Here is a 15,497-nt window from a genome sequence, read left to right as displayed (position 1 = left end):
ATTCTGTGAACTGATGTAAACATATGTTCTGTTGCTCTGTATCACTTTCTGTGCTAACAAAATGTATTGTCATGAAATTGAATCCTGTTCATGAGATACACACTCTGTCATAATGTGTGTTTTGGATCCATTTTATGGACTTCCATTTAGTTAAATGCAGATATTTTCAGTGGTATTTGATGACATTTGCCAAAAACTATTGATTTACTTGAGTTCTTAAGCTACTACATATTGAATTGATAAAAATTGAAAATAATCAAGGAAGGTTGTTCTTAATTACTTTTTTTTTTTTAGATTATAAACTTATTTGTGGCTGTCATTATGGATAATTTTGATTATTTGACACGTGACTGGTCTATTCTGGGCCCCCATCATTTGGATGAATTCAAAAGGATATGGTCAGAATATGACCCTGAAGCAAAGTAAGTTAGATAATTTCTCTGATATTATTTGTTTGGTAAAACAAGCAGAACAGGGTGTATGATTTGGGAGTGGATGTTTGATTACTGATGTGTGTGGTTCTAGGGGAAGGATAAAGCACCTCGATGTGGTGACGTTGCTGAGACGGATTCAGCCACCGCTGGGCTTCGGCAAGTTGTGCCCTCACCGAGTGGCCTGCAAGGTGGGTTTCACCTGATTTTGTCTGACTGCAAGATGATAGACCAGGCTGGAGTGAATAACAGTGTGTAACAATATGTAGCAGCAAGTGAGAAAATTAATGGGAATTTAAAATTATAAAGAATCTTTCGGGCAAAATATGTAATTTTGATGAGGATTAATGGCATTTTAATGTAAAAGTTGAAAAGCAATACAAAGAAGCTGAATGATTGTTACATTATTTGATGGCTTCAGAATTATGGATATTGAGATTTTAGCAATTTCATTGAGAATAAGATCAAATCTGTTAATTGAAGGATTGATACAAAGTACTGTCATTTGGATTCCTTGTATATCTGTTTTATAAATAGGAAAAGTTGACACGTAAACCTTTGGGCTGGAATTCAATGTCACAAGGCATACTTAAAGCAAAACTCTATCTGTCTGTATGCTAACATCAATTATTCATTGAGTAATGCTTTTACACTAGAAGAAAATCCAAGTCAGACATTAGAAAAAGATTTTGATGAAATTATATCCTTTTAGTAATCAGAGTCACAGCAATGCTGCTCTAGAAGGAGAATTCTGGTGCAAGGATGGACTGACCCAAAAAGAAAAGCCCCTTTCACAGCAGTTCAGAGTAGTTGGGATAAGAGGCTCACAAAATCACTGGGGACTTACCTGAGGAGTGAAAGGGCTGAGACAATTCAGACCTGGTGCTCTGGTTCTTTATGGAGCATGAGGAACCCCTGGGGTGCCTGGGACACGACTGCAGCTGGAGTGCCTGTCCTCAAATAACTGCTTTTGTCCTTGCTGTTGGCACAGTGGGACTGTCAAAAACTGGGCTTCGGTGTTTGAAAGTTAGCTCATTAAATAGCTCAAGAAATCTGTCATTTTAACAAGTTTTAACAAGTTTTAACTTGTTTATAAGCATATATGTCATTAAAATAAAAAGGAAGCAATGCTGTTCTTAATTACTGCACATCATACACAGGTAGGATGGAAAACTCAACTTTGTTTTGAAGAACTTACATTATTTATATTCCTCTCAGTAATACTGTTCTTTGAATACATCACCCTTTCAAAAATTAACATTACAGGAGTTTTTTTCCCCAAAGAAAGCAGCACCAACATTTCTTTTCCTTTTCTCATTTTCAGAGGTTAGTAGCCATGAATATGCCACTAAACAGTGATGGGACCGTCATGTTCAATGCTACTTTATTTGCTTTGGTTAGGACTGCTCTAAAGATAAAAACAGAAGGTAAGGTTCTTCACTGTAAAGCCTTCACTGCCCTTGGCAGAAAACACAGTGAGGAAAAGTTACAATTTATTTCTTTTGTTGGACATGAGTAGGGCTGCCTTAGTCTCACTGGATCTGATTTGCTTTTGGGCCATGGATTGTATTCACTGTTGCTAGGAATGATTTGCTAAAAAACAAAAGGAAAGGGAAAGTGAGGCCAGAGCCCAAGATACCTCAGAAATTATTCTGTGTTTTTGTCTGGTCAGATAAAAATGTGCAGCACTGACATAGCAGGATTCTACTGCAAGAAATGAATGAATTTCCCTTCCTGCTCGAGGAAGGTGCTCCTTCCTCACTACCTTTTAGCCCAATGCCTTGGATCCCACATTGGTGCAGCTTTTGCACACTTGAAATCAACATTCCCAGTCTGGTCGAGGCCAGTTCTGACTGGGTTGAATAGATTTCTCTCATTTACATTAAAGAGGGAAAGGTTTTTAAAGACAGTGGGATGTTTCAAAGATCTTTCTACTTTTACACATTTTTCAATTTTTTTGCCATCTTTTACTGCTTTCGATTCTGGGTTCTGCTGGCAATAACAAACTCAGATTAAGGCCCCTCAGGCATTGCTGTGTGAGCAATACAAGAGATTAAATACTGCTCAGTACTCAGTTGTTTGAACTTTCAAGCCTGTACAACTGACAAATTACTGTGATTAAGTAAATAAAGGCTCAGCTTTGCTTCAGGGAAGAAGTGGCTTGGAAAGAAAAAGTCATTGCTTTCTGGATGATTTAAGCAGAAGGAATGACAGAGTGAGGCCAAGGTCTGGAAGTCACCTTTGACCTCTGCACTGCTCCAGAGCTGGATTTTAAAGCACCAGGAATTTGCTGTCTTATGCCCTTTTTTCTCTTTAATTGTGGCATTGTCTGCTACATCACATAGCATGGGCTTGACCAAAGGATCTCTATCACAGTCTTTAATTGTATACAGCTTATTAATATCCAAAGCTTATTAATATTCACTGCAGCTGATAACCATAATTACCATCCTCTATTTTGTCATGCCTTGCCACAGGTAACCTGGAGCAAGCCAATGAAGAGCTCAGAGCAGTCATAAAGAAAATATGGAAGAAAACGAGCATGAAATTACTTGACCAAGTTGTCCCTCCCGCTGGCGGTCAGTCCAACAAACTCTGCCATGTGCTGTTCTCTGTGCATGTTGGTCTATCCAGAGTGTTAGGAACCAAAGGAATAAAACTGCTAAATTTTGCAATTATAATGAGATTTCAAGACAACAAAAAATAGCAAAATAAATATTGAGACAATTATATCCTGTTGCAATAGACAATACATAGAGGACTGATAAGTAAAATGTCAAAATGAGAGAGAAAGGAAAATGTTATGCCTCTTTTCTTGCTTAAAAAAATTACCTTATTTGATCTAAATATAGTCTTGATTTCAAATCATTCAGCAAAATAAACTAGCTTGATTTCAATGCATTGAGCAAAACGCCATGTTTTGTAATATGCTACATTATAGCTTATTTGCTTGTATATGTTGAATACTTCTGGGAGGAAAAAGAATTAATTGCCAGCTTAAAATTTGTTTTGCTAAATTAATAAAGCAAGAAGCTAAATTATCTGTTACAGCAGTTTAAACCAGAGCCATTCCACAGACGATGGAAATGGTTCAGATTTATGCCAATAAGACTGAGATATGAATGTGGCCCATTTAAAGAGATATTTGAATTCTAATGACACCAAACATTTGTGAAACCTACAAGGCACATTTATTAAATGTTCTTACGTGCCGTAAAATGACATGTTAATATCTCTCTGTAAATATATATATTCTGATATATATATTTAGCCTTTTTCAATATATACATTTTTATTAATATGCTGTAGTGTAGGTTTAGATGACTGTTTTTTACTTGCTTTTTCAAGTTTTAAAGGTGCAGGATCTGACTCACTGTCACTCATACCCAGGGTATATTTACCCAGACATCCAGTCCTCAAATCCATGGTAGTCCCCTGGTGTTTCTTGAAGTTTATTGTACCTTCACAGCTTATGGCAGCTCCCAGGGCTGCTCAGACTCCAGCCCCTGGTGCTGGCAGGGGATGCTCAGTGCCAGGAGGAGGAGCACTGCCTGCACTGCTCTTGGCATCACCCAGGGCTGGCAGCAGCAGCTCTGTGGCTGGATGAGCCAGCCTATTGATGGGGTGGCTGCTGGATAATAGTGGGGATGAAGCCAAAAATCTGCCTAAATTGACTCTCCAAAGGAGAACTGATACTGCACATTTAAAACAAGTTTTGTGTTCTACTCTGTTGTTTTTAGCCTTACACCTAAGTGCTTGCATGGCATAGATGAATCGCTTTGTTATTGTTGTAACTATGTGCTTGAGCTTTTTCTGCAGCCTCTGTTCCTTTCAACTATGAGTCTTTCCGAATATTCTGAAGCAATTCTGTTTTAGGGTGGTGGCATGGAATTAGTGTTGCCTCTTGCCAACTTTATTCCCCTACATTTTTATTGAAATAGAGACGCATGCTTCAGAATAGTGAGCTCTGCCTGCCTAAATCAATCTGACAAAGAACCTGTACAGATTACATTCCTAGAACTAATCTCACCTAGTGATTCACTCTTAACTTCAGCTTCATTTCATTGCTGAGTAAAAGCTGTGTATTTATTTTCAGCTATACTAAAATTCATTGCTAAATGTTTATTTTGTAAATGTAGCTCTTCAGTGTAGCTGGAAGGCTGAAAACCTGGATGTGCTCAGTTGATAGGAAATAGGATGGCTTTGGCAACCCAGTATACATGGGAATGTCTTGGGAATTCCTGCACATTTATGAGGTTTCAATTTCAGTTTACTTTGTTCCTCTGTGGACCTTGTTATGATTTACCTGAAATTTGAAAATATTGTAAATCTCCTAAAAAAATATAGGAATACATCTATTTTACATTCATATGCCATAGGAGTGTAAAATAGCTGAGTGTACAGTAGAAATTAGTTTTGATGTTTAATATTCAAATGGAAAATTTTCTATGAATTAACACCAGTGACAGCTGATAATAACAATTTCCCAAGAAATGGAAAACTCTTCAGTATAAATCAACAAAACATTAAAATTCAAAATGTTAAAATCACTTCCACTTAAAATTATTGTGAGGTGCAGTTTATAGTAATTTGCTCCAGTATTACTTGTGCTGATATGACTGGGTCCTTTTCGTGTCATAGCTATGTCTCCAGAACATTTATTTGCAGAGCAGAATGAAAATAATCTACATAGCAGGTGTTTTGTTTCCCCCTTGGCTTATAAATAGATGCACTAGAGATAAACAGTTAATTCTTGGTACTGATTAAATACCTTCTTATTATAACTCAGTGAGACTGTCATTAGCAACACATTTTCAGTACAGAAAGGTGAAACTGTTTTGCAAACACGTAGAATGTCAGTCAAATGTCTGATGAATGAATGAGACTAGTGAGTAAGAGAAATATATAAAACTCACTAAGAACTCACCTGTATTCTCTAAACTTCCCAATATCCACCTGCAAATCCATTTAATCCTGCCTAGTACCTTTTGCCTCTTCCAAGAGCTTCCTTTTGACGTGATTGCTATTGCTGTCACTAATTGTAATTAGCAGTTTGTCTGTTCTGTGGTCAGTTATGCTTAGCTGCCTTCCTACAGCTGTCTGTATCTGGCTATATGTGTGTGACTCAAAAAAGAGAGTCCAGGATGCTCCCCTTGGCCAGGCAGCAGCTCCTGTGTGCTGGTGTCTGCAGCACGCCTGGCTGTGCCTGTGACGTGCACAAGCACCCTGGGGACACAGCCAGCCTTTGGCAGGCACAGGCCAGCAAACTGGCAGTGCATTTGTCTGATGAGCTTCTGAACAATTGGTGCACGCCCAGAGGGATCAGGAAGGGCCCTTCATTTCTGCATCCTGGGGTTTCACAGGTGTTGTCATCTCAGGCACAGTCAGTGGCGGTGCAGTGACGTGAGACGTGCTGGGTGCCACCCACAGCAGTGTTTGTTCTACCCAGTCTGTCACTTCTGTGTGCTTGTTCTCCCTGGGAGCCATTTGCTAACTCACTTCCTTAAAAGTTCTGTTCAAGTACTTGTAATGGAGTAGTATGAAGGATGGGGAAAGGCTTATCTGGGGAGTGAAACCAGAGCTATGTTGCAGATCAGTGGATTTATCTAAACTAGGGAAGCAAGTTTTCATTACATGCTGTGTAAGAGATCTCATCCTAATATAATGCACCATTAGTCTCCTGTAGAGCTGCAAAGGAAGATTACAGGTGAACATCAAAGCAAATGTTCACAAAAAGTTTATTAATGAGACTCATGGAGTCAATGAAAAAGCTTTTTATTGCTGAGATGGAATCCATAGACTGGTGAGCTTTTCTTGCGAGGTGTTTCTGATATTTCCTGCTAGTCCCTCCTTTCCTAGCAGGAAATGGGGGGCTCTGACCTTTGAGGGGTTGTCAGAGTTTGGCAGAGCAGGCTCTTTAATATGCTAAGATAATTCCTGCAACAGACTGGTCTCCCAACCAGTATCTCTTGAAGCTATTGTTGTAACTATTTTTGTTTTGATATATTTAAAGACAAATTGCTGAGAGAAGAAATTCTGGGTGCATTTTCACTGTAGTTAAAGCCTGTTGTACTTTCTCACATGCATACAGCCCATTTCAGACATTATCATGAGAGGAGCTGATTTTGCATGATAGAGGTTTCATTTTGAGATAAATTTTATCAGTGAGGTTAAAATGGATTGAAAAAGTACTGTTCATGGAATAGATTCCCCACCCTCTTTGATGACAGAAAGTCACTAAAAGAAGAAAGTCAATTTAAATTACAAAAACCAGCCATTAAAGGTAAAAATAGTGCTACAAATACTATCTTTGGTGAGATACATTTGCACATATTATTGATAAGATACATGGACATTCTATTTTAATCAAATGTTTCTTAAAACCCCATAGTTTCTAATAGAGGTGTGTTAAAATGTGCTGGGCTTGTTAGATTTTCATGCTCAATCAAGTCATGACTGGACAGAATAACAGTTGATGCCTGAACCACACCAGCTCCTCTTTATGTGCTGCAGGAAACAAAAATCCTGTTGCCAAAATCTACATCTGGATACTGAAAAACATGGGGAAATTAAACAGTACAGCAGGAAGGGAAATGGAACTTCATGTCAGAGAACTTTAGGGGAAAAAAAGTGTGTGACAGCAAAAGCAATGTTTTTGAATAGAAAACTATTTCTAGTTTTCTGGCAAGCATTAGTCACTGAGAGTTCAAACTTGCCCAGCTGAATGATTCAATGGAGTCATGAACAGACCCATTCTTTCTTAACCTGCTATCAACCAGGTGATTTTGGTGTCCTCACAACTCACCTGCCTTTAGAAACTTTCAAATTTGGATTTTGTTCATAACAGTGACTCTGTAAAAATGCTACATTTTACTGCCCTGGCTGTTTGCCTGTTGTTTGAATAGTACAAAATTCACTGATGGAAATTATTTTTATTCCTTTCAGCATTACCGAACTGACACAATACAAACACTGACAAGCAAATTTGGTTCAGCAGTGACCAAAAAAGGCAGAGTCACTCTTATGAACGTCAGTGTATGTCAGATGCTATAGATTTTATTTAATCTATTTACTCCAAATAACTAAAGGCAGTACTTCAGCTTCCATGTATATACAAACATTTTTATGGTTTTGGTAGAAACTTAGGAGTACACAAGTCTTGGTAAAGTATTGTATTTTCTCTTTTATTAGGATGAGTTCCTTAACTGACTGAACCAAACCTGCTTGCTGAAACATTGCTTTTGAGCCCCTTACAGGCTCCATTGTTGGAAGCAAAGTACCTGTTGCACCCATCACATTTCCCCCCAAATCAGATGTGAGTGTACAGGCTATTGATAAATGTGCTGACTTGGGAGAGATCTGTCTGGTCTGTTCATTTAGATGATGAGGTAACCGTGGGGAAGTTCTATGCCACCTTCCTGATACAGGACTACTTTAGGAAATTCAAGAAACGCAAAGAACAAGGACTGGTGGGGAAATATCCTGCGAAGAACACCACAATTGCTCTGCAGGTGATTTTTTTATGTTTTTAACTAACCATTTTATGAGCTTACTTGAAATAGCAGGTAGATGCATATTGGTGATTGTACAGTGCTGCCAGGATTTTATTTAGCTGGGACACTTTTGGCCTTTATTCATCAGAAAAGTAAAAGCTAATCCTGCTATTCTATCTATAATGAGGTAAGTGCAAAAACTTATTCTCTATGGATTACTCAAGCAGTAGGAATAGTTATGAAATTTCTCAGCAAGTCTAGCAGGTAAATTACAGACTAAAGCTGCTGATTGCATATTGGATAAATAAAGCTCTGAGCTATCACTTATGTTCTTTTTTTTGCTTTAACTCTTTGATTTGTTGTATACCTGAAACGCTATAAGCCAATTCTCAGGGAACTTCCTACTGTGCATTACCTCATAGTAAATAGGTTTATATACAGTATCATTTTTCTTAATTCTCATTTTTCTTTGTCTTTTCCACTTATGATATGGTGAAATATCTTCCTAATTTTTTTTTATTATTTTCAAATTCTGAATTTTTCATCCATGAATTTCTTTCATAGGAAGTATTAACATACTGAATAAACATACTGCATTAATGTCACACACTTATGTCTATCTCTTAAAACAAGTTATCACATGGAAACCAGGACAATAGATTCTGTCTCTCAACAGGCCTGCAGCAAGCAGTCCATAGAGTACCTGTGATCTAAAAAGCAAATTCTGCCAACTTCTTTCCACTGGTACCTTTGTAGAATGAACTTTGAAACAGGCAAATGGAAAGCTGTTCTCAAATAATTCCAGACATCGTACACTGCACCATTTTTATTGGACTGGGACTTTGTGAATTTGAGTTAATGATTAGCATTTTGCTACCAACTAGAGATATATTTGTTTCTGATAGTTCTTTATTCTGATGCCAAAATTTAGGGCTGCGTTTTGAAAATCCCTTTCTAAAAGAGGAGAACCGTGTTAACTTGATTCAGATACTGTTTGTTAAAACCCTGCTGGTTGTACTTCAGTTTAGCAAAATGAACTTTGCTGTGTTGAGTGAGTAATTTGTTTCATTCCCACTTCCTAAGAAGGTCTGTGCTGGCAGCTCTGGCTGCCATTGTGCTCCAAATCCCCACGAGTGTAGGAGATGCAGGGGAAGATCCAGCACAGTCCTTGCTGTGTGTTTGTGCCCACATGCCTTGCCAGGGCCGTGTGAACTGTATTTGCATACATGAAAGAAGAGAAAATTATTGGTAATGGAACTGATAAAAAGGCTGTAAACAGTTGAGAGGGCAGTGAAAGACGTTGGATTGTTTGGTAAGACTTTTCAGACTTCTTTATGGCAGAAGCATTTGAGCATAAGGAGGTCAAAGTTGGTTTTGAGCCACAGTATTGCAGGTTTCCACTTGTGTTTTTGAAATTGCACACATAAAACATAGAGAGAGCCACTGAGCTGTCAAATATGAATGTGTTCTCTTGTTTATTATCAGACTCTGCTTCCTGTTCAATGACTGAGGGCAAGATGGAACTGGAAAGACTCAGCTCTTCCTCTCTCATTAGGCAAATATTTTTCAATTAAAAAAAAATTGACCATGAATCTCTACTAGAAATCTGTGAAGAGCTATGGGATTTGAGGCATGGAGTTTTTTTTTCTGATTAAAACAATGGTATTAAAATGACCCAGGTCAGTAGATGGGTAGATTATTGCTTTCTTTTTTCCTATCTTCCTCTTTTCTGCTTTTGTCTTTCTAACAAATCAGTAGGAACTCAACTTGACTGACCAAATAAAAATGGAAATACTGTTTCAAAGAGACCTGAAACCTGTGGTTAGAAAAAAAAGCCCAGTCAGGCATATAAATGAATGATAGAATTTTAAACTGGAAGTTGCAGCATGTCAAATTCCAAGTCCTAGTGCTGTGTTTGTTAGAATAATTACTTATTTGAGGTTACATCTCTAAAACAGAGCTGGATATCATGCTTCAAAATCCTTATGCAAACCAGCAGATTAAAAAAAAAAAAAAAAATCAATATCACCTGTTCCAATTTGTGTCAAAAGCCATATGAGCCATAAATGCTCTTGTACTTTTGCTGATACCTGTGACTTTCTCTTGGGGTGAACGAACTAGTTAATTAGTGAAGAACATGGTTCCCAAGGATCTAATAAACCCTGCAGTTCCTGCATTATCTAGCCTGCCTTTCCTTATCTCCTATCTCTTGCAAGAGAGGAAGAAAACAACCTGCTTTTCTCTTCAGCTCTTTACAATCCCTTCCTAACCTTGGAGTGAAGCAAGAGGTGAGACACAATTTTATAATCCTGCTGATTCTCACAGCTGGCCATGTCACACTTTCCTGCCCTCAGAGAGTAAACAGCCCCTGTGAGACAGAATCCATGGCGTTTTAATTCAAAGGACGACTGTTGGGCAAAGCATTAATGGATGTTGCCATTTCCTCTGTTTTATGAGACTGAAACAGCCTTTTTTAAAACAGATAATTTCTTTGCCCTCTTTTATTGCTCATGCTCAGGAGGCTGGGTTTTTTACAATCATTTCATTCAGTACTTTTGAAGATACTGAAGAGAAACCCTCTAACTGTCAAATAGCCTAAGGCCCTGTTTTTCCAAAGGAATTACACTTTTTTTTAACTACTCCTTTAGCTGTAATCTAGGATATTAAATTGGATACCTTCCTTTTAGCTAAAACTTTTAAAAACATGTACTTCTTATGCTGCTGTCTCTGATAGAATGACTTATATAAACACAGGCAGAAAAGTGATATGGAATAATTTAAGAACTTTTACACAAAAGAGAAAAAAAGCTTTTAGAACTGCAAAACAAAATCTCCACAATATTACAACTAGAGTTCAGAGTCATAAAAAGTAATGTTTTTCAGCAAGAAAAGCACTTCCAGGATGAGTGTAGGATGAAGGACAGGGAGCCATCCACACTGCTTTTAGTTAGCTGGAGAATTGCATAACACAGAGTAAAATTCTGTGAGCTCAGAAAGCCCAGTTAGGCTTTCTGATAGCCTACAGCAGTTGTTTCAATAAGTTGTTTCACCAGGTGTGGGAATAAATCTTCCCTTGAAAGCCACATTACCTAGCTAAAGATCCAGTCTGTGCACTGAGGAAGGCTGAATGAGCAAGGAGCTTGTGTAAAAATACTGTTTTTAGGTGATGTTATCTTCAGAGAGACACAGAGAGCATTTAATTCCAGGGTGAATGAACACTGGAATATACAGAATAGGGGCCTTATGTCATTAAGACTTAGGCATTTTAACACATGAAACTGAGACTTGCATCCTTTGGCTGAGTTTTGTTTGGTTATGTGAACCCAAAATTTGTGAACTGTGTCACAAGAACGTTCCTGTTTTCTGCAGGGGAATTCTGCACACCCTTATGAAGGCCAGACAAAAAGAGGCTCTGAAATGATGGGTGACCAGTTTGAGTCATCTGTTTTTGCCATTTTTGTGGTGTTACACATGCCCTGAGGTAACAACGAAAAGGGCTTCCATTGCTTTTCTTGTGCTATTGGCTGATACTTGCGCAGTGACCACAAATGTGTTTTCTGGGTCAGAAAGGGATGTCTTTGTGTAATGATGGAAACTTGTATTGAGCCAAACAGTGGTCACATTGCTAGTAAAATAGATGATAAATGAAGCATGAACAATTTTAATTACTTTCATCTTGCACAGAGAGGGAATGAACTAATTTTACACTATCTTTCCTATGGAAAACACTTACTGTAACATCTGTATATAGATGTGTTATATATGTAACACATCTATATTTCATATTTATTTATGTGTAGCCCTCTTTGTTAATACACACAAATAAAAGTTAAAGGATACTTTCTTTCACATCCCAGCTACATAAAAGCACGGATTTATTGATCTGAGCCTGATTTTGGAAACATGTTTCAGACAAAACTAATTATGCTTTTTCCTCTCTGCGAATGTTACAACTATTAACCCTGCAGTAGACAGTGATAGAAAAAGGAAAAAGCCAAACCCTGTGGTAGGTACCAGCTGAGGGGTTAATTTGCTGCTCAAGTTCCATTTAATTGTGCTCCCATGTGCATGTGGTGCTCCCAGAAGGGCTCAGCTCTGGCAGCCTGGGCTGGCTGAAAGCTCAGAGCCTTTGTGCAGCTGCAGCGCTCGGTGCTGGGAGCCGGCTCTGCCAGGATGGAGAACTCGGGGCAATCAGGACTTGACTACTTTGTCTCCTATGTCCACTGCTATAGTGTAGGTCATTCAGCTATTTTTCTGCATGCTTATTTCCTTTTTAAAGTAGTTTTGTCATTGTATTCTGTTCATAGTAACCTCAGTTTATTTTTAAGTGTAAGTGTAGCTCTGAGGTTTTTAAATCTTTGTCGTTTTCTTTGCTCTAAAATAAGCAGATAGTAAAAACATGTTCTTTACCTATAAATCTAATGGTTTACAGGAAAGTTTTTAGAGTAATTCCAGGCTTCCAGGATTGTGAAGCTCAGATAACCTAAGCATTTAGAATTCATGTTAGTGTTTTTTCCAGTTCTAGTGAGTTGATATAGCAATATACATAATTGTTCTAAAGTCTTCAAAGCAAAGCTTGCCAGTGTCTTTCAGTAACTGGTACCACTCTAGGACACTTCCAAAGAGGGACCACTGGAAATAGTGTAGGTCACAATGATATTATTTAAATAAGGGTAGTGTGCTTGCACTTCTTAAACTAAGCTTAAACTGCATATATATGTAGGTTGGACCATACCTTAAAAGGGTTGTTGACTGAATTTAGTACAGGGAAAATGATCTTTTGTAGTTCCAATATTTATAAGCATTTGAGTTTTTTTTTCCTGAAAGTCATGACTGGAGTCTTGCATTATACACAGATTTCTTAATATAAGACATGTATTTAAAAATTTGTTACTCTTTTATGCATACTGTAGGTGTGGGAAGTTGATTTAAAATCTATTTAGCAATTGTGAAAAGCAGTCTTTTCAAAATGTTTACATGTTTAACTTCCAAATGTTTTGATGGTTTGGTGTGAGATGCCTTTCAAGCCTCTTAAGGCATATCTCTAAATATCCTATATAGGGGTAGTTATTGGTCACATGATGTCTTTTCTCACTGAGGATGAGGAACGCATACATTTCTGTTATTTCTGCTTTTGAAAACACATCTGTATCATCTCAATGGTGTGTCAGAAACAGGGCCATCAGTCGTTGTCTCTTGAGACGCTATTTAGGACCCAGCACTGGTTTATTAGTATGACATCCAGAAAACATTGCAGGTGCTGTTGTGCCTCCAGAGCACAGCTGCACAGAATTACCATGTTCATTTGCAGTCATTCTGGGCACTTATGGGAAAGCCTAATTAAAGACATGCTTGGGTTTCTCATGTAATTATGTTGTTCAGCACTCTATGTGTCACTGCTTTGCTGAGTAACCTTTGGACTGATAACTTTTCATCTTTCACCTACAAGGACAAAAGATGAAGCAAAGAAGGAATCAAAAATTAAATTGTGGATAAACCATGTGTCTGAACAAGAAACAACTTCTTTTGCAAACTTCTAGTGAAATCTGTAGAACAGAGCCATGCTCTGTAGAATAGAGCCATGCTCAAAGACTGTGAGGAAGTAATCCCTCTATAACACCCAAATTTGGCTTTCTGAAAAAGTCATTATAACATGATGCTTCAGGAATGTAGCACATATTGATTCTCTCTATGTAATAAAATCTTATGAAGCTCTGTGTAGGGCAATAATCACCTCCTAAGAACTTTAGCATTCCTAGTGACAAAGAAGCACACCTCTGGCAAGGGTAGACAATTCACTATCCAGGCTCTCTCTTATGAAAAGCCCCTTTTGCTCACCTTTTGTTTTTATATCTGCTTTAAATGTAGCAGTTTTTAGAACCTCAGAAATGGAGGACACAGAGTGCTCCCATTGCTCTCTTGTGTGTTACATTGTCACCAGGGTTCTTGCTGGCTAGACTAAAATGTGCAATATTACATAGGGAATGTGTACCTGAAGGACACTTCTTCCCTGTAAACTAAAGAGGTGTGAGGAAAGTTGGTTTGATATTTGTGTGCACTCTTTTGTTTTAGAGATCTTTGGTTTTGAAGTGCTTGGAGGTAATGTCAAATGTTTGATCAGTCCATGCTGCCTCTTCTGTCTTTGCAGAAGACATTAAGTGTTCATTAAGGTTCAAAGAATGCATTTTTCTACTGACATAAAAGTACCAATTCCTATGGTTTTGTGTCAGTCCCACTTTAGTGGTAGTTGACTGATCTAAAGAACAATTGTTTATCAATAAGAGCTCAACATGAGCATTTGTATCATTATGTGGTGCTCCCCACCATAAAGATGTTTCTTAGATTACTTAGAATGGTGTTGGATTGCACCAGTTAAAATGAGACAGTAAGTAAGTAGGAGTAGGCATTTTAAGGAGAGTTCACAAAATTGTTGTAGGTCATTCATTAGAGCAAATAAACTCAGGAATATTTCAATTCTGTAGACTGGTCTTGCTTGAGAGCTTCAGTGCTGGCTGTGAGTGAATAGATCTGCTGGGTTTAGTGTAATAAACATATACTTTTGCATATGGTGATCCAGGTTTCTTTCACTGCTGACTGGGTAAAGACTGTGTAAATGCAAGAGGTCTGTTAGTTGGAAATGAGTATTACTGGAGAGAGATGAGATGATAAAGGCTGCCTTGCTTTCTCTGGAGTAAAGGAGGGGGTAATTCAGCAAGAAGTAAGCCAGAAGGTAGTTGGAAATGTAATCAAATTAAATTACTATTCAGTGTGTTGCAGTCAAGCACGTGGCTTTTCTCAGCTTCCAGGCCTATATTTGTGGGGCTTTGTCACAATCTGGCAGACAGGAGTATGAGCTAGTACATTTTGTCAGAGTTAAATTTTCTCTGGTGCTGCTCTCTAACAGTGCTGTTAGAGAGGGGCTCAGCTCGAAGGCAGCCTGGGTTGGCTGAAAACTCAGAGCTTTTGAGCAGTGGTAGAGCAGCACACTCAGCCAGAGTTGAGAGATGGGCTCCTCGAGCATGAGTAACTTCATGCACAATCCAGACTTTGCTCTGTCTCTTGTTATGTGTATCTTATTGTTCTTATTATGTGTATCTTATTGTTATGTGTTCAGTGCTATAGTGTAGATCTATTCAGGTATTTTTCTGGATGCTAATTTCCTTATTTTAGAAGTTTTCAAATTGTATTTTGTTTGTACTAAGCTCAGTTTGTTTTTATGTTATAGTGCCAGTGGAGATTTTTTGTTCTTTTTAGTTCTCTTTGCTCTAAAGTCAGCATTTAGTGAGTATGAAAAGCAAGTGGCTCTTCTAGCTAATGGTCAAATAACCAAAATATAATAGTAATCCTCTAGTAAATAAATACTGCATTTGTCTCTGCTAAATCTTGGCGTGGGGTACGACATCTCTTTCCTCCCTGATGTGCAGGTCTGTCCTGGACAGTGTCAGCATTATCCATTTTCCTAAATGTTGCTTGTGGTAGCAAACTTGAGAGGAATATGAACTGGAATATGAACACTGAGTCTCTGCTGCTGTAACTCAGCAGTTTTCTATCCTAAACTAAAGCTTAAACCAAA

General features: G+C 38.0%; 1 protein-coding gene across 16 annotated transcripts in view; it reads left to right on the top strand.

The window, feature by feature from the left end:
• CACNA1D (calcium voltage-gated channel subunit alpha1 D) overlaps nucleotides 1-15,497 on the top strand; it is a 159,136-nt gene that overhangs the window by 131,318 nt on the left and 12,321 nt on the right. For all 16 annotated transcript variants that reach the window (XM_030283234.4, XM_030283233.4, XM_030283229.4 and 13 more), the window contains 5 exons: nucleotides 295-422; nucleotides 526-622; nucleotides 1,756-1,858; nucleotides 2,909-3,010; nucleotides 7,812-7,942. In XM_030283234.4, the coding sequence (XP_030139094.1) occupies nucleotides 295-422; nucleotides 526-622; nucleotides 1,756-1,858; nucleotides 2,909-3,010; nucleotides 7,812-7,942 (561 nt within the window). The remainder of the gene's footprint in view (nucleotides 1-294; nucleotides 423-525; nucleotides 623-1,755; nucleotides 1,859-2,908; nucleotides 3,011-7,811; nucleotides 7,943-15,497) is intronic.

The sequence above is a fragment of the Taeniopygia guttata genome, chromosome 12 (assembly GCF_048771995.1).
Source record: "Taeniopygia guttata chromosome 12, bTaeGut7.mat, whole genome shotgun sequence".
In the NCBI taxonomy this organism is placed as follows: Eukaryota; Metazoa; Chordata; class Aves; order Passeriformes; family Estrildidae; genus Taeniopygia; species Taeniopygia guttata.
Note: the sequence above shows the minus strand (reverse complement) of the source record. Positions and strands in the feature narration are given on the sequence as shown.